The 23,357-nt window shown below is 39.4% G+C and overlaps 1 protein-coding gene across 12 annotated transcripts in view; it reads left to right on the plus strand.

The window, feature by feature from the left end:
* Positions 1 to 23,357, plus strand: part of ACACA (acetyl-CoA carboxylase alpha) — a 269,985-nt gene that overhangs the window by 85,567 nt on the left and 161,061 nt on the right. For all 12 annotated transcript variants that reach the window (XR_009449202.1, XM_059669697.1, XM_059669696.1 and 9 more), the window contains 10 exons: positions 1,593 to 1,702; positions 3,245 to 3,326; positions 5,011 to 5,109; positions 7,228 to 7,334; positions 9,800 to 9,910; positions 13,324 to 13,533; positions 16,763 to 16,933; positions 18,262 to 18,423; positions 18,776 to 18,939; positions 23,082 to 23,232. Coding sequence is in view for 11 of the 12 variants with exons in the window: in XM_059669697.1 (XP_059525680.1) it covers positions 1,593 to 1,702; positions 3,245 to 3,326; positions 5,011 to 5,109; positions 7,228 to 7,334; positions 9,800 to 9,910; positions 13,324 to 13,533; positions 16,763 to 16,933; positions 18,262 to 18,423; positions 18,776 to 18,939; positions 23,082 to 23,232 (1,367 nt within the window). In the remaining variant the exon portion in view is untranslated. The remainder of the gene's footprint in view (positions 1 to 1,592; positions 1,703 to 3,244; positions 3,327 to 5,010; positions 5,110 to 7,227; positions 7,335 to 9,799; positions 9,911 to 13,323; positions 13,534 to 16,762; positions 16,934 to 18,261; positions 18,424 to 18,775; positions 18,940 to 23,081; positions 23,233 to 23,357) is intronic.

The raw sequence follows: 23,357 nt of genomic DNA on the forward strand, positions 1-23,357 counted from the left end.
AGGCTACTCTCGGCTCCTTGTCACGTGGCTTCTACCTCAAAGCCAGAAAGGGAGAGTATTAAATTTGGTTACATTCATATGTAATATTATCGCGGAAATGACATCTCATATTTACCATATTTTCTTGGCCAGAAGCAAGTCACACCCAAGGAAAGTGGATTACTTAAAACATGAATACCTGGAGACTGGGATCATAGTGGCAGACACTTAAGTGTCTATTCATCACAATTTCCAAGAAGAACATTGGCCATAAGGAGATTGATAGCGTGATATAATAATAGGAAAAAAGTACATTGTGTATGGTCAAAAAAAGAAAGATATGATACCAAAACAATAATACTAGTTATCTGTGGGAGTGAAATTTTGGGGTGTTTTGATTTCTATTTATGTTCCTGCTTTTTCCAACCTTTTTTACTTAGAGTTTATATAATTTTTTGCTTTCTTTAAAAGTTATTTAAGAAATAGAACTCTAGAAAGGATTTTAATATCAGTGGTATTAAATTAAGGCATTAGTATTTTTTAAAATATATTTTTATTGATTTCAGAGAGGAAGAGAGAGGGAGAGAGAGATGGAAACGGCAATTATGGGAGAAGATCATTGACTGGCTGCCTCGTGCATGCCCCCTACTGGGCATTGAGCCCACAACCTGGGCATGTGCCCTGAGTTGGAATCAAACTGTGACCTCCTAGTTCATGGGTTGACACTCAACCATTTAGCCACACTGGCTGGGTAAGAATTTTTTTTAAAAGGACTTAAAGCCTTTAAAAGTTAAGAACAAGATATAAGAAAAGTTAATATATATGTTGGAAATGGACCTTGAGCAAGTTATTTAACTACTCCAGACCATAATTTCCTATAAACTGGGTGTTGTATTACCTATCATATGTTGACTTAAATGAAATATATATGTAAAGTGCTTATTAGTGCAGTCCTACACATTGTAGCTTCTCTGCTACAGTTGTTGCCAGAATAGGAAGAGAGAGACATCAGGTGACAAATTTAAATGGGAATACTGAGCAAAACAAGTAATGTGAGGTAAAGAAGTTTCTTTTTAAAGTGTCTTTCAAATATCTATTATTGCTAACATTCCAGATAAACCCTTTTTAAACACCTAGGAGACTCCTGTATCTACCCTTTCCTGTTTAGCCAGCCTACAAACCCTCCAGACTCTCCCCTCTGTCCCCATTCTGTCTTAGTTCTATATCAAGAAAAGGGCTTTCTCAGAATATAGTACAAGGTAAAGATAAAGGGTGTTAAGACTAGGACTTTTCCCCATAATAGAATAATTGTACATGGGCCCCTAAGTCACAGACACATTATTTTTGATATAGGGGTCATGAAGACCCTTCCAGAAAGGTCACATAGTGAAATGTTTGAGAACTGCTGTTTTAGTGTAAGCTTCCTAAATATGAGATTAGTGCATATTAGTGACTTAATAAAGTCAGAGCCTTCAAATAAATGGTCCTGGAAATTACCCCATTAATGCAGTTTGTTCTATGGTTACTTATGATGGTCCTTTACATAGTCTTGCTCTGTGTAATATTTCAGAAACTAAAGCATGTATTCTCTATTAATTTGCTTACATTTTCAGAGTACATTAAGATGGCAGATCACTATGTACCAGTGCCAGGGGGACCAAACAACAACAACTATGCAAATGTTGAATTAATTCTTGATATTGCTAAAAGGATCCCAGTTCAAGTAAGAGATGCCAATGTATCCTTTAAAGCCAAATTTATGTGTTCATTGCAGCATTATTTACAATAGTGAAGATATGGAAGCAACCTAATTGTCCATCAATAGACGAATGGATAAAGAAGTGGTGCATGTATACAATGGAATATTACTCAGCCATAAAAAGAGTGAAATCTTGCAATTTGTGACAACATAGATAGAATAAGAGGGCATTATGCTAAGTAAATAAGTAAGACAGAGAAAGATAATTACCAAATAAAACTGAAACAAACTCACAAATACAGAGAACATTTTGATGATTGCCAGATGGAATGGGGGTTGGCACATTGGTGAAAAAGGAGAAGGGATTAAGACGTACAAATTGCCAATTATAAAAACAGTCATGGGGATGTAAAGTACAGCAATGGGGAATATAGTCAATAGTCAATAATATTGTAATAACTGTTGTCAAGTAGGTACTAGATTTACAAGGTGATCACTTCAGAAGTTATATAAATATATAATCATCTGAAACTAATACAATATTGTATATCAGTTGTATTTGAAAATTTTTTAAGTTGAAAAAAAGGGAAAAATGTTTCCACTTTAAAGATATTATTCAGATTCAGCACTATAGTTCACATATGAACTAATATTTACAATTGCCAAAGAAAACTATTGCATATTATGGTTTACGATGTTTCACTGTTTAGATAAACACAAAATCTGTAAGTGGTCACAGAAAACAATAACAACAGATTTAGTGATTTTACAGTTAGGCACAAAGGGATCTCCAAAAAAGAACTTTTAATTTTATAGAACGCATCTTTGTTGAAAATTTATAAATGCCTTCATGTGAAATATAACCAACAAGGAAAGGAAAGATGGAAAGATGCACTTAGTCCAAGTAAACATACTACAAACAGGAGTTTTGTAAGGGTTCCCCCTCCCCCCGCCCCGAGATTATTTAGTCTATCCATTTCATGTTCAAACCATTTCCAATGGAATATTCTTATCCCAGAATATGATGCTGTATTTCCACTGAAATATTCTTAGCTCAGAATATGATGGTGTAGAAGTAGCTCATTCCTTCCCTATCACTTGTATGAAAAAGTTTAGGGTAAGTGTTTTAAAGCCCAAAAAGAAAAAAAAGCTCATGATTTATAGGGAATTATAACCACTAGATATAAAGGTTGAGTTGTGTGGCCAAAGTAATTGAATCTGTGAAGGAGAACTAACATTTCTATAGAACCTAGAAAAGCCTCTATAGAGTCTAGTTGAAAGGCTATGAATTGAATTTCCTAAAGAGCAACAAGACTAGCTGGATCTTAATATCAATGTCAACTTAGATTTGACTTATTCAGAGGTTTTGCCACAATGGACTGCTTATTTTTCTGTAAGAAGTTTGCCAAGAATTAAGCATAGAAGCTGAATTAAGTATTAGACTGCTGTGGAGATATTGTTCCTCATGGAGTAGGGCCCAATCTTAGTAGAGAATAATACAGTTATCATGTTTTTCTTTCTTTTAATATGAATTTTAAGAATGAACCATATTGTATTCCCTTGTAGGCAGTATGGGCTGGCTGGGGTCATGCTTCTGAGAATCCCAAGCTCCCAGAACTTCTTTTGAAAAATGGCATCGCCTTCATGGGTAAGTCTTTCTGACATACTGTTTCTGTCTTTCTGTTCCTCTCTGTCAGTTTTGCCCATATTCTATTCTATATTCTGCTTTTCTGTTTAGCATTCTCTTATTTTTCATCAGTCAGCAACTCTCAGAGTAACCTCTTTATTATTTTGTTTTCCCTTCCTCGCTTCTTATACCCTGCTTATGTCTCCACATCTTGGTTTGTTTTCTGTCCCTAGGTTCTTTTCCATGAGATGTGGAGGAGGCTCTGATTTCCAAAACCCTGGTTTTAAGAATGTTGCCATTAACCTAAGAAAAGATATGGAAAACATATTTTTATATAGCAAAGATAATTGAATACTTAAGGATACCCTAGCAGTGTACCCTTAAATATGAATCAGCCCCTTCACATTTAAGCATATAGATTATACTAGGGGCCCAGTGCACCTTGAAAGGAACTGTGGGCCGCAAGGCTGTGGTGGACACAGGGGCGGGTCTTGGCCCATCCTTCCTGCCCCCGCCTGGCACCTCCTGCTGCGGCCCCCAGTTCCCTATCTGCCCCCCCCCCCCAGTTCCCTGTCTACCGGCAGCCTTGCTCCCACCACTACCACTCCCACACGCTGATGGTGCTGGCCTGCTCCCATCTGCTAACGGCACAGAGTGATTGGGGCCAGCGCCAGCAGCAGGTGCAAGTGGGGCTGGTGCAAGCTGCAGCTCTGGCACCGGCTGCAGGTATAAGCGGGGCTGTCACCAGCAGCAGGTGGGAGAGGTGGCTGCTGGCCCCAATTGCCCCTCAGGAGCAGGGGGAGGTAGGTGATCAGGCAGCCACTGCTCGTACCCACTGAGGGCGCCAAGTGATCGGGGCCAGCGCCAGGCGCTGGCAGCGGGTGTGAGTGGTCGGCTCTGGCGCCAGCTGTGGGTTCGAGCATCAGGTGGGACTGTAGCGTGCAGGAGCAAAGAATTTTCAGTAACCACCAGAGGCTTGCCCCGATGACAGCGACAGGCATCCCACCTTGGTCTGGCACCCCCACTCATCTGCTCCACCATCCCGCCGCAGCCGATGCCTGCTATGTTCCGCGCGTGCCCCCTGGTGGTCAGCGCACTTCATAGCGACCAGTTGTTCGGTTATTCTGCCATTTGGTCTATTTGCATAGTAGGGTTTTATGTATATATATATTCCTGCGAGCTCTGTCTTCTGTCTTTTCTGCTCTCCTATGGCAGAGAGAGAAATAGAGGTTATATGGCTCAAAGTATTTCTTTCTCTGTCTCAGAGACATTCCACAATGATGAGTATGCTTTGTAAACCCTATTAAAGTTAAATCTTCCTGTTTTGGTTATCCTAAGACCAAGGAAGGAATAATATATATATTTCAGACTTGAACACCAAAACTTAATGTAGGATATTGGTTAAAAAAAAAGACTTTATTAATCTGGTAAAGTTGAATCATAAAGGATAATAAAATGAGAGTTAGATTGGTCAGGAATTTAGCATATAGAGCTCTCATTGTGTATTTAAAGCTTACTACATCAAGATCTATAAAGTGTACAAAGATGAGTTAAAACATAGTAATCCCCTTAATCAAGTTTATGATCTCCATGATATGTAGGGGAGACAAGAAAAAAACCAAAATAATTTTATAGAAGACATAATATGTGATAGAAATGAGGCCAAAATGTTATAGTCAAGCTCTTTTCTTGTTTTATTTTTTAGGTCCTCCAAGCCAGGCCATGTGGGCTTTGGGGGATAAGATTGCATCTTCCATAGTGGCACAAACTGCAGGTATCCCAACTCTTCCCTGGAGTGGCAGTGGTAAGAAACTTTCTTGTTTGTGTCTTGAAGTGCAAAAAAGTTCATTCAGTAGGATATTAGGGACTGTGGCTTGGGGCTTAAGTTTATTTGAAATGTTGGGATACTTGATAAATAGAATCCAGATTGATAATGGTATCTTGTATCTCCACGCTTAATTAATACACCTGTGATTTTATCATGTCTTAGGAATATAAATTTTGTACCAGGTATACTAGATGCTAAACTAGTATTTGAGCAATCTTGGGATTTAATTTGGAGAAACTCTGGGAAAACTCATGGTTCTGTGGATTCAGATAATCTCTGGGTAGGCTAGAATATTTCTCAGAGATGGACTTTGTAGGCAGAATTAGGCCTTTGAACTGGCCTGGGAAGTGACCTGGATCACTAAGTACACTCAAACCCACCTCTCAAATATTTGCCTACCAGTAGGTTTGTTTATTTTGTTTTTTTTATGTCAGCCCACAATGTATTGATGATTTGCTTTTCCTGTTTAATACCATTTAACCCCTCAGTTGCCTTTGATATAGAAAATGAGGTCAATAGTCAACTTTTCTTCCAGGCATGTAGAAGGATAAAATTTTTCTAAAAATGATTTATTCTTTATAAAAAAAAAATATTTTCATTGATTTCAGAGAGGAAGGGAGAGGGAGAGAGAGAAACATCAATGATGAGAGAGAATCATTGATTGGCTGCCTCCTGCACACCCCCTATTGGGGATTGAGCCCGCAACCCTGGCATGTGCCCTTGACCACAATTGAACCTGGGACCCTTCAGTCCATAGGCTGATGCTCTATCCACTGAGCTAAACCAACTGGGGCTAAAAAGGATTTATTCTTGACAAATTCCTCAAAGAGTGCCATCCTATCTAATAAAGATGGAATATGCAAATTGACCATCACACCATCCCAAAGATGGCGGCGCCCATAGCCACAAGATGGCAGCGCCCAGTCCCCTCAGCCCTGCCAGAGTCCCCCAGTTCTTTCAGCCCCGCCGGGGGTGGCAGGCCCGCAGTGCTGTCGTCCGCTCCTTGCTCCTGCCGCCAGAATCCCAAAGCTCTTTCAGCCCAGCCTAGAGGTGAGGGATGTGGGGGAGGGGGTGGCAGGCACACAGTGCAGCCAGACCCGCCCTCAGCCGCCCAGGACTGGCCCAAGGCGCAGGCAAGCCTTGGATGTTGGCTGCCCAGCCGCCCAGGGCTGCTTGAGGCTCAGGTAACCAGGGCTGATTGAGGCTTGCACTGCTGGTGGTGTCAGCAGCAGAGATGTGATGGGGGCGTCGCCTTCCCCTCATGGCCGGGTTGCCTCCCGCCCCTGAGGGCTCCCAGACTGTGAGAGGGGGCAGGTCGGGCTGAGGGACCCCCGCCTCCAGTGCATGAATTTTCATGCAATGGGCCTCTAGTGTGAATTATAATAGCTGATAAGAATATGAACTTCCCTTTTTTTTAGTACTCAAGCACAGGGGGCAGATATACACTAAAATCTCTTCCAAATGGGAGTGACCATTGTCTTGAGGCTGAGCAGATTTGAACTCTTGTTACTCTAGCTTTCCAGGGGATTGCAATATCCTCTCCAGACCTGCTGGGTCAAACAGTTTAAAATAAAAAGTTGAATTTGTTCTTGTTTGAATGGAGAAGCTATAGCATTCCCCTTGTGGCTAAGTACAGGGACATTCAGGGAGCATGGAATCATGACTCTGCTGAGGCCAATAAAACTGCCATTTCCATTTCTAAGGGCTCATAAAGATTGAATTATTTCCCAGACCTCTGGCCCTGGAGCAGGCCTGAACACACAAATCGAAGGTATTTTGCCTGCTGCATTGCTGTGAGAAGCCTGACATGCTTTTTTTTCTTTCTTTTTCCTTGTATGTCCTTGTATTTTTATACGTTGCTTCCTGTTAGCTCTCCTGGATTTTTCCAGTGTAAGATCCTGCTTACACTGGAAACCCAAGTTGCCAGGTCCTGCTATAGGTAAATACCGTTAACTCAAGGACTGATCAGGGTTTTTTGGCATCCTTCTATCTCCCATCTACCCCCAATGTGAGATCATTTTAAAGAAGGTATAACAGAAAATTGACAAGAACAGAAGCTCTTATAGCTACATTAAGTCACTGTTGTTATTGCAGGTCTTCATGTGGACTGGCAAGAAAATGATTTTTCAAAACGTATCTTAAATGTTCCCCAAGAACTCTATGAAAAAGGCTATGTGAAGGATGTGGATGATGGGCTAAAGGTAGGTTTTTAACTCTAGGAAGTGATGTATTTCAACTGACCAATTATATCAGAAACATCGTGATCTGGAGCCTGGTTCATGATATAGACTCATGATGGCATTAGGTTTGTAAGATCAGGAGGTATAGTTTATAGAGTGAAGAAGAGACCTACATATAACAAAAAACAAATTAGTTTTGAAGCAATTGTCTCACTTGGAACACTTCTTAGGTGGTCAGATCAGTTAGTGTGTGTGTGGGAGAGGAGGGGCAACAAATAATACACTTTTGTCCCTGCTTGAGTTCAGAACCAAGAAGCCAGGCAGATAGAGATCAACATGTCAGCTTTATTAAGAACTAGAGGCCCGATGCACAAAATTTGTGCAAGAGGCTCAGCCCTCGCAGCCCCGGCTGCCTCGTGGCCCTGCGGCCCCATGGCCCTGCGGCCCTGCCCACTGGTTGTTCCAGAAGGTCATTCTGGAAGGTCATTCTGCCTTCTGGTCTAATTAGCATATTAACCCTTTATTATATTAAGAATAGAGAGATGTTGGTGAAAATGGCTTAAGTATGTAGCAACAATCAGATTTGTAACTTGAATGTCAGTTAAACAGGCTCACTCACTAGTTACTGGTGGTACCACAGACTTCCCTCTACAACAACATAGCTTTTACCATTCAGCTTGTATGACTCAAAGCTGACAAAGAACATATGTTCTGAGCAGTGGACTGATCCCAAAGGGGAAAGAGGCTGAGCTATGCATGCTCAATTCCTCTCTCCAAACTGACCAATCAGGTAAATTTACTCTTTTTCTCTTGGGGAGGTGTGAGGGAGTGAACCAAGAGAGGCTTAAAAGTGTTACTCTATGATTATTGTCCATCCATGTAGAAACATGAATTCAAGCAAAAGGAGATTCTTTCTTCAACATAATCTTTCTTTCCTCTATAGTTTTCTCCAGTTTGTTCCCCTTTCACTTTTTAACTAGTTGGAAATGTCAGGTATGCCTCTAGGTAATGAAGAAAGAGGGTATTTTAGAAAAACATACTACTATGTTTGACTTATATGTTATAAATTCAAGAGGAACACTGAATGCTCAGCTAATTTTCCTATATTGTTTACATTTTAAATTAAGCATCCTGTAATGTCCTTAATAAGAATTAATATTTATAATTGAATTGCAAATGCTATATTCTGTTTGCTGTAATTTGCAAAAAGAGTGGAAGCTTGGCTAGTGTGCTTATCAATTAAAATTCTTTTTTTTTTGGTGATAATTATAAATACAAAATTATCTGGTAGAAAATTTGAAAAGCCAGATAAAAGATGATAAAACCACCGCTATTTTCTTCAAGTCATTTTTAATTCATAGATTCATAATGATAATATTCATTAATAAATTTTCATAATGATTGATAATTATAAAATTAAGTCTTGCTGTATATATTTTAATAGTGCTTGTTTTTTTCTTAATATTGTATATAAGTGTTTTCCTCATGGCATTAAGATTCTTCTAACATATTTAAAATGTATGACCTGTGCCTAGAGCAGCCGTGGGCAAACTACGGCCCGCGGGCCAGATACGGCCCGTTAGGCTGTTCTATCCGGCCTGCGGAGCCGAAAGAGCGGAGGGTTCTCTTGCTCTCCCCTCTGCTCCTTCACCAGCAGCAGTGTTAACATGTATTAGTTCACACAAACACTCCATCCATGCTTTTGTTCCCGCCCTCCGGTCCAGTTTAAGAACCCATTGTGGCCCTCGAGTCAAAAAGTTTGCCCACCCCTGGCCTAGAGCATATATTTTTAAAGGTACCTTCTTACGTACTGACATTATGTGGGCTATCCTACCTTTTATCTCTTTTCTGTATTTGTGGTTGTCTCTTTGATCACTTATAACCTTGTAACTCCGTGATTGAGTTCATCAAACTAACTGTTTATAAGAATAGAAGTGAATAAAGTTAAGTAGATTTTAGAAAAGATGATACTATGATTGAAAGATTTTCATGCTTAATCTAGGGACACAAATTAAAATTTGAAATGGTGTTTTTTTCTGGTGACACACTGTTTAGATATTGCTATGCTAAACCTAAAAGATTGGAATGTCTTGATAAAGGAATGACTTGTTTATTTTGAACCTTTGGGTAACTTTCCCCCCACTTTACTTTTTGCCTTAGCTGATTGAAAGTTTCTCACATCAATGTTTCTCTCTCTCCCTTCCTCTTTCTCTAAAATTTAATAAAATCCTCAGGTGAGGATTAAAAAATACGTGAGTATATGAATGCATATGCAATCATACTTAAACATAAAGGCAATTTCTCTTGGTTCAACCAAGAGAATTACAAATATTGTCCTATTACTTCTTTTACTTAATAATGTATCTTCAAGATCTTTCTATTTTACTACATACAGGCTATTAAATAATAGCATTCTTAAAGGGAGAATATGCCAATTTCTTTTTCCCTACTAATATCATTCTTATTCCATTTTTCTCTTCTGAAAGGCAGCAGAGGAAGTTGGGTATCCAGTAATGATCAAGGCCTCAGAAGGAGGAGGAGGAAAGGGGATCAGAAAAGTCAATAATGCAGATGACTTCCCTAACCTCTTCAGACAGGTAGAGTACAAGTTGTTTTTGTTTGAATTAACATCCTATCTAATAATAGACAAACATGGTAATTGACCGTACCTTCGCTATGCCTCCCATCGGCCAATCAGCATGATATGCAAATTAACCACCAACAAAGATGGTGGCTAATTTGCATACTGCAGGCAGGGCGGGTCAGCGCCATCTCGCCTGCCCTGCTGCCATCCGGGCCTGCTATCTGTGACCCGGGGCGGCCAGGCAGGGTGGCAGCGATTGGCCGGCCCACCCAGGCGTCCATGTGCGACCCGACCCGGGTTGGCCAGGCGGGGCGGCAGCCATCAGCTGACCCACCTGGGCGTCCCGTGTGCGACCCGACCCAGGGCAGCTGGGCAGGACAGCGTGGCACCTCTGTCACCCCAGCTTCCTCATCACAGCTCCCTTGGGGGCCTAAGCCTTTAGTCGGACATCCCCCGAGGGCTCCTTGGCTGCCAGAAGGATGTCTGACTGCAAGCTTAGGCCTGATCCCCCGGGGAGTGGGCCTAAGTTGACAGGTGGACATCCCCCCAAGAGATCCTGGACTGCATATGGGCGCAGGCCGGACTGAGGGGACGCACCCCCCCTCCCCCCAGTGCACAAATTTTTGTGCACTGGGCCTCTAATATATCAGTGATATGTGATTTAACTCATGCTAGAATTTGTAAGTCCCCAAAATAGAGTTATTCTCTCTTATATAAAAGGCATCAGTTTTTCAGATAGCTTTTCCCTGTATGGTGGCTCATAGAACTTTCTGTGAAAAGGAAGAGTCCATGCCTTTCTATATGTTTGTGTACCTCTTCTTCTGGTGTTCAATGTATATAGTGTGCTTAACTCCTGATCGGGATGCTCTGGGCTTGGTCAGGCCCAGACTCTCTGATTGACTTTAATTTGAAGTGACTGTGGGTTCCTGAGTTTCTACCCTGCTGGCCCAGCAGTCTATATCCTAGCCTGTGCTGCATGGCCATTGTACCAGGGCACAGGAACCTTATGGCAGGCTCATGTTCTGTGAGAACTGAGAATGGCTCAGAAAAGCTAACCTAGGGTCTCTTTCTGACTATCCATCTGATTAGCTAATTTGATGTGGCAAAACTACAGGTTGGTTGTGAAAGCCAAAGATATGTTCTCTTTTCAGAATCTTAGGGAATTGGGAGATAGGAGTCTCTTTTTCCCTGTCCTCAGAGGTACCCTCACATAATTGATTCACTCTTTTTTCTCCTATCAATACCCAGAAAGAGGTGTCACGAAAAGGCAAATTGGGACACATTCTGGTCTTTCCCCTCTGCTAGCTCTCTACTTTTTCTTATTTTTCCCTGGCCACCTTTTATTTTTCCTTCTTTTTTTTTTTCTTTCTTTTTTTTTAAAAAAGTCATTCAGTAACAAATTTATTGCTTTCTTATCATGGGCTAAAGAGAAAAAAATCTATGAACTGGGACTCCCATGATTTAATATACTCAATAAAGAAGGTGATAAAGATATTTTGCTACATTGCCTTATTTTAAATGTCAGAATTTGAATATTACTTGTCTTTTTCTTTACATGCCTTCTATAATAATTCCAATTTCATAGGTATTTCAGTGCCTTATGGAGTCTAAACAAAAGGCCTTTTGCTCTTAGAAGTAAAAGAAAAAGCATGTTAATTAAAAATATATATCTTATTTTTTATTGTTGATAGTATTACAAGATACTAAGCACAGATTCAGTAAACACTATGAGACCTGTAGGACAAATACAGAGAAAACTACATTTAAGCTTATCTGAGCAAATCTGCCACTTCATTCCACCTAAAAGAGAGAATGAAAAAAAAATCTTAAAGCAGCTGGGAAAAAAAAGATTAGTTTCAAAGAAGTAACAATTAGATTGATACCAAACATCTCAGTAGAAATAGTAGAAGCCAGAAAATATTGGGATGTCTTTAAAATATTGAAAGAAAATAATTGCCAGTATAGAATTCTGTATCCAGTGACAGTATGCTTCAAAATTACAGATGACAGGTCTTTGACTACAACAATACTGTATATTCTACAATGTGAACCAGAGAGCATTTAATCTGGAGCAAGTTGTACGTTTAGCTGTTTGGAATTAATGGTAGTACTTTGCCCTTTTGTGGAATTTTTGTGTGTGTTTTCAAAATATTTTGTTCTTTTCCCTTGAATACACTGGGTGCTCATATGTTTTCATATTTATCAATTAATATCCTATATAACAGGGGTGGGCAACCCCTGGCACGCGTGCCAAACATGGCACGCCAGTAACTTGCTGGCATGCAAAACCCTCTCTTATAATCTTCCATTTACAATTTTTTTTCTTAATATCGACTTTTTTTATTTTTCAGATAAATTCAGTGTAGGTGCATTTTAGATAAATAAATAATTTTACATAACAAATTATCTTAAAGACCATAGACATGGATTGACGAGAGAGGGGAAGAGCAATTTCAATGGTGTCGAAAACGAACTATTGAGGACTTGGAATGCCATTCCAGAAAATTTTTTCTGTTTAAAAAACTTTGCAACAGTGTTACTCTCCATGTTTTCATCCACATACGCTTGTGCGTCTTTGTTCTCAGTGATGAATTTTGTTAAGTCTCGTAATAGGAGTAGCCTGACTGATGAAAGTAGTAGCTCGTGCATATCTCTGAAGGTCATGAAATATAAACCTGATGTAAAATCTCTGTCATCAGTGATGCAGCAGCAAAAGTCCCACTGATAATATCAAACGGAGTCATAAAGTTCTCTGTCGGACTATCAGTGTACATGTATAAATAAATAAATGTATTTTTCATCATCATATACTGTGTTTTTGTCGCTCGAATGAATTTTATTATTTCTTCAAGGTTCTTCACATACATACACCTTAAGAGATATCAAGTAGGCGTAACATGTTCTCAAAAATTAGGGTTGGCATGCAGAAGAATTTTGAGTCAGAGATTTTGCTGGTTTTGGCACACACTCACAAAAAGGTTGCCCACCCCTGCTATATAATAAAAGGCTAATATGTAAATTGTCCCCTCAGCGTGATTTTGACCCACTGGGAGTTTGACCAGGGGGCGGGGCTGGCCTGTGGTCCCTTCCCCAGGCGGCCCTGCCCCCAATTGGGCCCTCCCACCCCAATAGGGGGCGGGGCCGCTGGCCAACCTCCCACATACCTCCTCTCCACCCCCTGCTGGGCCTCCGGACCCCACCCATGCATGAATTCGTGCCCCAGGCCTCTAGTTGATCATATAACTAAGAATGCAGGCTCTTGAAAAGATGAGGACACAAACTTTAGTTTATTCATTTTTGTTTCCCTACTGATTAATGTGGTCCCTGACACTTCTAGGCATCTGCCTTTGAAACTGAAGCAATTTATCAGGATAGAAAAAAAATGATCACCACTAAAAAATTGTTTTCTTTTCTTTTCTAATACAGGTTCAAGCTGAAGTCCCCGGATCTCCTATATTTGTGATGAGACTAGCCAAACAATCTCGTCATCTCGAGGTGCAGATATTAGCAGATCAGTATGGCAATGCTATCTCTTTGTTTGGTCGTGATTGCTCTGTACAGCGTAGGCATCAGAAGATTATTGAAGAGGCACCTGCTGCTATTGCTACTCCAGCAGTATTTGAACATATGGAACAGGTATTCATGTGAAAAAGTCTAATTTGTGTTTTCTCACACAGAACTATACTCATTCAATTCGTATATCAATCTGAGAATAGTAGAATTTCTTGCATGGATTCTGGATAATTGATAAGATAATATTTTTTCCCAATAAAAATAATTCTTCTGTCTTCCTCTAGGAAAGCTGCCAATGAACATTTCAAGCTCTAAATTAGTTAACCCTTTTGGAAAAAAAAAAAATCAGTGTACTATTTTGAGTAGGAATAAAGAAGAGAAATGTTTTGGGATTTTTAATCTTATCATTTGATTTTTTTAACAAGCTCATGATTAGCAGTCCCTTTTTTAAACTGATTATTGTTGAGTCCTGAGACAAATTTATTCAAATTCATTTTTTCTTTAAAGGTCCTTTAAGTATCTTTAAAGTTTATATATTCTATATTTTTGTATAGAAAAGAATCTCTCAGCAGTCTTGCAGGGTCCGTTGGAAATAGTGATAGTTTAGGGGTCTAATTTCTGGAACTGGAACTCAATCTTCATCTTATTGGAGATATATTTTTATCTTTTTTCTCCTGAATTTCAAACAAGCTAAATATATGAAAGTTTATCCTGATGTGTGTGTGTGTGTATGTGTGTGTGTGTATGTGTATGTGTATGCATGCACATGTTAAGACACATTATTTAACTGGTGTAAGAGGATCTCAAAATACTGTGGCTTAAATAAGGTATAAGTTCTATTTCTTTGTCATCTTAATTCTAGATGAGCTGGTGCCAGAGACCTAGGTTTATTGCTCTGCCATTCACTAGGAGAGGGATCAGCAAACTAGAGTTCGCAAGACAAATCCAACCTGCCACCTGCTTTTGCAAGGAAAATTTTATTGGAATACAGCCATACTAATTTATGTATTATCTAGGTTGCTTTATCACTGCAGTGACGGAGTTGAGTAGTTGTGACAGAGACTATATGGCCCACAAAGCTGAAAATAATTGTTATCTGACCTTTTCCCAAAAATGTTTGCCCACTCTTGCCCAGGGTGTCATCATCTTCATGATTAAGCTAGCTCACAAGAGTATGTCCAACATTGTAGCCTGGGGAGGAGAGAAGAAGACAACGGAGGGCAAGCATATAAAAATATGATCTAGAAGTCCCACCAATTACTTCTGCTCACATTCCATTGTACAAAATTCAGTTATACAATCACACATAGCTATAAGGGATGTTAGGAATTCTAGTCATCAACTGGGTGGCCATATTCCTAGTTGCAATTTAGGAGATTTTATTACTTAAATGGATGAGGGAGAAAATTACTGGAGGGCAGTTAATAATCTGTGCCTTAGTCTGATCCTCTGGCTACCCATTATCCTTTCATACTCTTTTTCTCATTTTTAGAACATACTTAGCCTTTTCTCCAAAGAAGACAGCTCAAAGTCCAAGCTCTCTGAAACTCTCCATTAAATGTACAAGTGGCTTTTCGCCATGTACCCAGTATACAATGGTGGAATAGAAACAGGATAAACTCCCATTTGGAAAAAAGAGGAGTGAAAATATATAGTAATCATTGATCCATAGCAGTTATCAGATCCTTCTAGGCAGGAATTTTGATGAATTCCTGCCATATAGTGGAGTAATAATACCTCATTAGCTCTCTGGATGCCCCTGGCTCTGGTCTCAAAGCAAATCCCTTGGCTGTCCTCCCTTAAGGCACCTGGCTTTGTTCTCTGGAAAGTTATTCCTTGTGTTGTTTTCTCTGTGACTGGGCTTTGGAGACTGTACTTCCTTTGGCAGAGCTTTCATGGCTCACTTCCTGCTGGGGCAGGATTGGGGCCACAAAGTTTATTCCAATTATCAGTTACAGGTTCTTGAAGGCCAGGTTTGTAGTTTGTTTAGAATTACAATCCCTTTAAAACTTAGTAAGTTTCTGGACTATTCTCTTCCAGCCAGCTTCAGGTAGGAGTAACCACACCCAAAATTTTTAGATACAGTAACTTTTTCTCTTTTATTTGAACTTTGACACTGGCGCTTTAGGGTGAAAATCTAATTTTCTGGTTTGGGGATACAAAAGTAGTTGAATTTTTCACATTCTGACTTTCTATTTTTCTTAGGGCTTAGTTGGGGTGTTGTCCACCTTGGAAGTTATTGTAGGACACCACTTACCAAATGTTTTGTTATGCCTAACCAGGAGGCCACCAGCTTTCAGTCTGAAATATCTGTGCTATAGCTACCCATTACCCTATGTGTTGTTGCTAAGCTAACAACACATTTAAATATTTTTAAATAGCAGGATTCTACCTGAACGTAATCATTTCTGTAGTAATTAGGGTGCATGTTAAGCTTTTGTAATAAAGAGATCCAGCCGAAACCAGTTTGGCTCAGTGGATAGAGCGTCAGCCTGCGGACTGAAGGGTCCCAGGTTCGATTCCGGTCAAGGGCATGTACCTGGGTTGCGGGCACTTCCCCAGTGGGGGATGTGCAGGAGGCAGCTGATCGATGTTTCTCTCTCATCGATGTTTCTAACCCTCTATCTCTCTCCCTTCCACTCTGTAAAAAATCAATAAAATATATTAAAATAAATAAATAAATAAATAAATAAAGAGATCCAAAATATGCAACCCAGATAAGTTAGAAGTTTATTTTTTTCTTTCCATCATAAGTTGAGGTGAGCTCATGTACTGTCATGACAATGTTTCAGTCCATGGAAGTGGAACAGCCAGAATAGAGAACAAGCACTTCCTTTTTAAAACATGATTCAGGAATTAGGTATATCACTCACCAAGGCTGACATTACTTTGGTCAAAACTTAGTCACTAGGTGTAAGAGAGGTTGAGAAACCTAGCCAGTAGCTGGGCAACCATGTTTTAGGAAGAATGTTAGGAATACTAGAAACCAGGGCATAGTGAAAAATCTGCCACACTGTTGTTGTTTTTCCTGCATGTATCTATAGGGTGAGGTTGCCTGTGATCCCAAATGATGAAAAACACTGTTTTCCTTCAACTTTGAATTGAGTTTGTCATCCATGTCCAGGATTTTCTGTAATAACCAGAGGGTGAAATTCACTCTAATGCAGCGGTCGCCAACCGGTGGTCCGTGAGGTCCAAAAGGTTGATGACCGCTGCTCTAATGTGTCTAAAAGCCTTTGATGGCTCTTATAAACACTAGATGTTTGAGTCAGGGAGAGGCTATATAGATAAGCAGTAGTCCACCAGCTGGACAAGATGAGGTACTCATGTCTTCCCATCTTTCTTCTTTGAGTGTGCGGTGAAACTTGCCAAAATGGTTGGCTATGTGAGTGCGGGGACTGTGGAATACCTCTACAGCCAGGATGGCAGCTTCTACTTTCTGGAACTAAACCCTCGGCTACAGGTGGAGCACCCTTGTACAGAGATGGTGGCTGATGTCAATCTCCCTGCAGCACAACTCCAGGTGAGTCACCCTGATTGTGGCTCCAAAGAGTTGCCTAGTAAATGTCAGATGCCTGAAAAACTGGTTTAGCCTGTGTCTGATAAGAGAAGAGTGCCTCCTAACCGAGTCTCATCTAATGTTCATGCTATATGGGTTGTGATGTGTGGGTTGGTTTTCCTCATGTGGTACAAACCTAGGAATATTATTGTACTTTATTTTTTTAGATACGTGCCAGTGGGGGGAGGTGGGGGGAAGGTAATGGCACGAGTGTGCTCCCTGGAGGTAGAGCACCTTATATTTTCTAACCAGACACATCTGGTAAAAACTGTCATTTTAGAAAGAAACTTAAAAAAAATGCTTTACTTAATTGTTTTAATTATAGAAAACTTTACAACTTTGTAATTGGCCTGTACTCCTTTTACTAGTGCTCTGTATTGAAGCAGTTCCACATCAGAGTGGTGGTCGGGGTTTTTCTGGGCAACAGTGTGGCAGCACCCATTTGTTTTTATAATGTTTAAAGTGCTAGCTGTCAGTATTATTTTATCCATTCAGCCCAGAAAACAAATGTTATGGGAAGCAGTATTAGCTAATGATGAAGTTTGATAGTATTTGTATCTAACATATTCTTTTTTTTTTTTTTTAAATATATTTTATTGATTTTTTACAGAGAGGAAGGGAGAGAGATAGAGAGTTAGAAACATCGATGAGAGAGAAACATCGATCAGCTGCCTCCTGCACATCTCCCACTGGGGATATGCCCGCAACCCAGGTACATGCCCTTGACCGGAATCGAACCTGGGACCTTTCAGTCCTCAGGCCGACGCTCTATCCACTGAGCCAAACCGGTTTCGGCTGTATCTAACATATTCTTTGCCCATATTGGAAACCCCTTCTGAGTTCCCATTAAGAACTAAAGATTGATTGATTGATCTATTTATTTATTTATTTATTTATTTATTTATTTATTTCTTACAATGGTTTATGGGGATAATTATGAGATGGACTTTTTAGCTGTCTAAACTTGGATAGCCACTGATATTGACACTTCCTTTGGATATTTTTATTCTAATCCATTGATGGAGAAATAATAGAAACTCATGTCTATTGTGTTAGGAACTTGGGGACTTTTTTAGTAGAAGTGGAGAATATTTAGCAACGTCTGTAGTGACATACTTTGTTTTAAGTAACTTAGAGTTTCTTCTTTGTTGATTTTAGAATACAGGTTATAAAAATAGAATGTTTTAGGTGGTGGTTACAAAAATGAAAAATCTTACAAGTAATCTATAGCCTCCACATTTTAAGGAAAGTAACTGTGAAAAACGAGTGATATGTGTTTTATTACCTTTCAGATTGCCATGGGGATCCCTCTGTACAGAATCAAGGATATTCGTATGATGTATGGGGTATCTCCCTGGGGTGATGCTCCCATTGATTTTGAAAATTCTGCTCACGTTCCTTGCCCAAGAGGCCACGTTATTGCTGCTCGGATCACTAGTGAAAATCCAGATGAGGTAACCTATCACTTAAAAGGTTCACACTTTTCCCCCTGTGAACTTTAATATTGAAGATGGTACCTGAGGGCTATGCTTCTGAAATATTTGGGACTTCCTCTGGAGGGGGGAATTTATAGAGGTTTAATCAGAGCAGACAAAGAAGTGATCACTGCTCCCCTGGTCATTTCATCCTACTATAGTCACTATAGAGTCCTCAGTAGCCTTGGACGTTGGCTCTCAAGCCTTTATGATTTTTGTGCATCATTTCTGCTTTTATGTGCAATTACCACAGAGCCTAAACAGTAAATATATAAATGTCCTCTTCCTTGGAAATATAACATGGTCTCTCACATTTTTCATTCTCTAACAGGGTTTTAAGCCCAGCTCAGGAACAGTTCAGGAACTGAATTTCCGCAGCAATAAGAACGTATGGGGTTATTTCAGTGTTGCTGCTGCAGGGGGACTTCATGAATTTGCTGATTCTCAGTTTGGTCACTGCTTTTCCTGGGGAGAAAACAGAGAGGAAGCAATTTCGTGAGTACAATAGCATTTGATTGCATTTAAAAAAAATAAATCTGTGCTAATCTTCAGTGAAGGTGTGAGTATAGGCAGGGAACCATTTAACTGCTATAAAAGTATTAATATGGACAACCTTTTTAAGAATATTTTCAATTATACTTGTATTCATGTGTGTTAAAATATGCAGTGTTTGGCAGATGTTTTTCAGTTTGTTGTTCAAGCCTTTTTAAGTATTTTTGCTTTCAAACATATATATATATATATATTTATTTATTTTATTTTTATTTTATTATTTTATTTTATTATTTTATTTTATTTATTTTATTTTATTTATTTTAATTTGTTTTTATTCAATTTAGAGAAAGAGAAAAGGGAGAGGGAGAGATAGATAGAAACATCCATGAGAGAGAAACATCATCAATCAGCTGCCTCCTACACGCTCCATACTGGGGATTGAGCCCGCAACCCTGGCATGTACCCTGACCGGGAATCAAACCCATGACCTCTTGGTCAACCACTGAGCCACACCACCTGGGCTCAAATATTTTTGATAAACTTATAAAGTTGATTGCTTTAAACATATCATTTTCCCATGTTGCTGTAGGGAGGTAGGTTCTTGACCAAGAATTTGACGTTCTATAAATCATAGAAAGACCTGTTATTAGTCATCAAACTGAAGCTGTAGCTGTAAATGTCCCATAGTCATTTAAAATAATAAACTGCTTGTTACATGCAAAGGACATAAGGCAACTGTCCCCATTGCTTATAGAAGAGACCTCATTCTGCTATGAAATATACTAGTACACACAGCTTATCCAAAGGTAACTGGTATATTGTAAGGGTTATTGGCTAATATTATATTAGACATAAACATTAAATATTAAATTAGTAGCAATATTGCTTGCCTAAAAATAGGGCTCTAGGAGGTAATTTTGACAGTTTAGATATTTTAGAATATTTATCTAAAATTGAACTAATTTTATTTTTTGTCTATTTCCTTACATCAAGCATTTAATACCATTCCTTTGATCTTTGGACTGTATACATAGGCTAGTAGTCAATAAGTATTAATAATGTTGTTTTTAATAGTATTTTTGGAAGTAGGGAAGTCTCAATTTTTCTCTATTTTGTCCTCTATGATTCTCCCCATTTATTCAAAACTATAAGTAGAGAGGGAGTGAGGGCTTGGGTGATAGGGTCAAAGGGGGAGAAAATGAGCGACATCTGTAATAGTGTCAACAATAAAGACTTGCAGCCCTGGTTGGTGTGGCCCAGTGGATAGTGTGTCATTAACCCATGCACCTAAGAGTCATGGGTTCGATTCCTGGTCAAGGTCATATACCTGGGTTGTGCTTTGATCCCTGGCCCCAGTCGGGCACATGTGGGAGGCATCAGATTGATGTCTCTCTCTCACACCGATGATATTCTCTCTCTCTCTCTCTCTCTCTCTCTCTCTCTCTCTCTCTCTCTCTCTCTCTCTTCCTCTCTCTTTCCCTTCCACTCTCTAAAATTCAATATCCTCTGGTGAGGATTAACAGTAAAAATCAAATCAAATCAAATAAATAAAATGGCTTCCTGAACGGTTGGGGGGGAAAGTAAAACTTTAAGTAGAGTTTTTCCAAATTAAAGCAATGCTACCAGAAAAAATATTTGGTATAAAGTTGACACTTCCCCTCCCTCCTTTTATTACAGTCATCTCTTGCTTTACCAAAGTGAAGAAGGTTTATGCTAGAGTTTGCAAATTGTAATTCTATCAAACATATGGCAGCCTTCCAAATAGTCACAGCCACACATGTGTTTGATTGGCTTACAGGGTGCTAATGTATTAAAAAATGCCAGTATTTAAAAATTGATAGATTAAATATATGGATTTCTGCCTTCTCTTTAAAAATGGGATGGTAACGACAACATAGGTTTTATGTTCCACTTGGCAAAAGTTAACTGAACCTCTGTGTGGCTGCTTCTTTTAGAGGAAATATGAATTCTCTATTGCACACAGTCTGCCTTCTCATTTACATTCTCAGAATAAATGAGACATCCCTCTGTTGGTATTTAGGTTTATAGTCCTGTTTAGGCAGACTGCTAAGTATTTTCTATAGGACATGTCCTATCACTTGGTCCAGAAGCCTTGCTCTTTACTTCCTGACTTGCTCTGTATCCTATATAATAAAAGGCTAATATGCAGATGGACCAAATGGCAGAACAACCCGTAGAATATCTGGTGGAACAACCGGTTGCCATGATGCACGATGACCACCAGGGGGCAGATGCTCAATGCAAGAGTTGCCCCCAGCCTGCAGGCCCCAGGCTGGGGGCCTCTGATTGCCCCTCTGGTCACCCCACAGATCAGCCCTGATTGCCAGCCAAGCCTAGGGACCCTACCCATGCACGAATTTCGTGCACCATGCCTCTAGTATTTCTCTAACGAGGTGTAAGTTAACTAGGTTAACTTTTAGCATACTAAAAATATGGTCTTTACAATAAGTTTGCTTCTTGACTTCATGCCAAAAGTTCATCCCTCAGCTTAGAGTTTGTTTCTTTCTTATTTATATCTTTTCTTACTCATAACATTCATAATATTCTTGTTCTCTAGAATAGCCCCAACCTATATTTCCAGCATTATTTCCCATACATCGTAATCTAAATACCATGAGAACAGGACCATGTCTGTTTGTTGCTGCTGTATCCTCTGAACATAGTAAGTGTTCAGTAAATGTTTATTAAATGGATGGATTTGCCACTAGTTCCTGTACTCATACCCTTTGCTTCAGTCATAATGAACACAACCCATATTTTCTTCCTTCTTTCCCTTTGTTCTTGATATTCTGTCTATTTATTCATTCACTCCATTCAAAAAAATATTTGCTGAATATATGGCAATACAACAAGGACCAAAATAGGGCCTCTGCCTTCATGGAGTTTGGGAATCCAGAGGGTGAGAGGCAAATAAACAGTTAAACACAATGTAATAAGTTGTTATCTTATGATAGTGGGATTACATAATGGTGTTACAGGAACATACAGCTAAGTCAGCTTAACTCAGTCTAGAGAGGGTCAGGGAAGGTTTCTCAGAGGAAATGGCATCTAGACTAATATATGAAAAGTATATAGGAATAAGCTAGGCCAAAAGAGGACATAGAGAAGAAGGCAGAGATGGGAAACTAAGTAATGTTCTAGGCTGAGGGATTGCCTGGACCACCGGAATAATATTCCTATCACAGTCATATTCCCAGGGATACTTTCATTCCACGTCAGATTCCACATTCTTCTTGAAATTATAGGAAGGTGGGTATTGTCCCTCCTTAGAACTCCTCCAGCACTTTGCTTATATCTCTCTCTGATGATATTCTGCCATATATTTTGAAAGCAATTACTGTATCTATATTCTCTTTCCCTTAATAGCCTAGTATGTGCCTTGGGTCTGTGAGGTGCATAATAAGTATTTGTTGAAGTAAAGACCTGGTCTGTGCAGGGAAGACACTGGGCAAAAATATACATGAAAAAACCCCCAGAGTATTTGAAATCCTGTTAAGATTAGATCATTTGACACTTGATTGGGAAGTAATAAAAGTAATGAGTGGTCATTTCACAAACATCTAAAAGGCAGCTTTAAAAAACACTCCACTGTCACATGAAGTGTTAGGCTGATTCCTGACTATATCGGGCCAGTTGCTTATTGTATGGAAATCTTTAAGGTGTGAGAGTGTGTCAAAATTCATTGAACAGTATACTTAAAAATAACTATATTTTATAATATGTAAATTATACCTCAATAAAATAAGGTGTTAGGGAGAGGAAAATTATGCTCTGATTCTAGTTAGCAATCAATAAATGAATGGAACCTAGGAAGTGAAAGCTGAGGATGGTTTGCACATAATTTGTTTTGTCCTCCATATAATGAAATGCATGTGATTTGTGGATGCACTTATGATAATATCAGTCAGAACTCATAAGTTTACTGACTTCTTGAAAATCATCCCACCTGGAACGCATGTGAATGAGCACCCTTATATTTACACCCTCATTTGTTCTTAGAGCTGTCTGTCCCTCTCCCCTCCCTTCTAAGACTCCAAAGGAATGAAACAATTCTTTAAAATGATGGAAATTTCAACACTGAAACATTTGTTGCTAAAACAGATCTGCTTTTGTTCTCCCAGAAACATGGTGGTGGCTTTGAAGGAGCTATCTATTCGGGGTGACTTTCGAACTACAGTTGAATACCTGATCAAATTGTTGGAGACGGAAAGCTTTCAGTTGAATAGAATTGACACTGGCTGGCTGGACAGACTGATAGCAGAAAAAGTACAGGTGTGTATTTCTCCATTTATACAAACAGGATTGAGTTTTTATAGACTTGTGGTGTGATCAGTCTATGTCACTAGATAAAATTTATCTGATTCTAATGTAAATGGTTCTTGGAAAAAAACCTAGAA

The sequence above is a fragment of the Myotis daubentonii genome, chromosome 16, assembly GCF_963259705.1.
Source record: "Myotis daubentonii chromosome 16, mMyoDau2.1, whole genome shotgun sequence".
In the NCBI taxonomy this organism is placed as follows: domain Eukaryota; kingdom Metazoa; phylum Chordata; class Mammalia; order Chiroptera; family Vespertilionidae; genus Myotis; species Myotis daubentonii.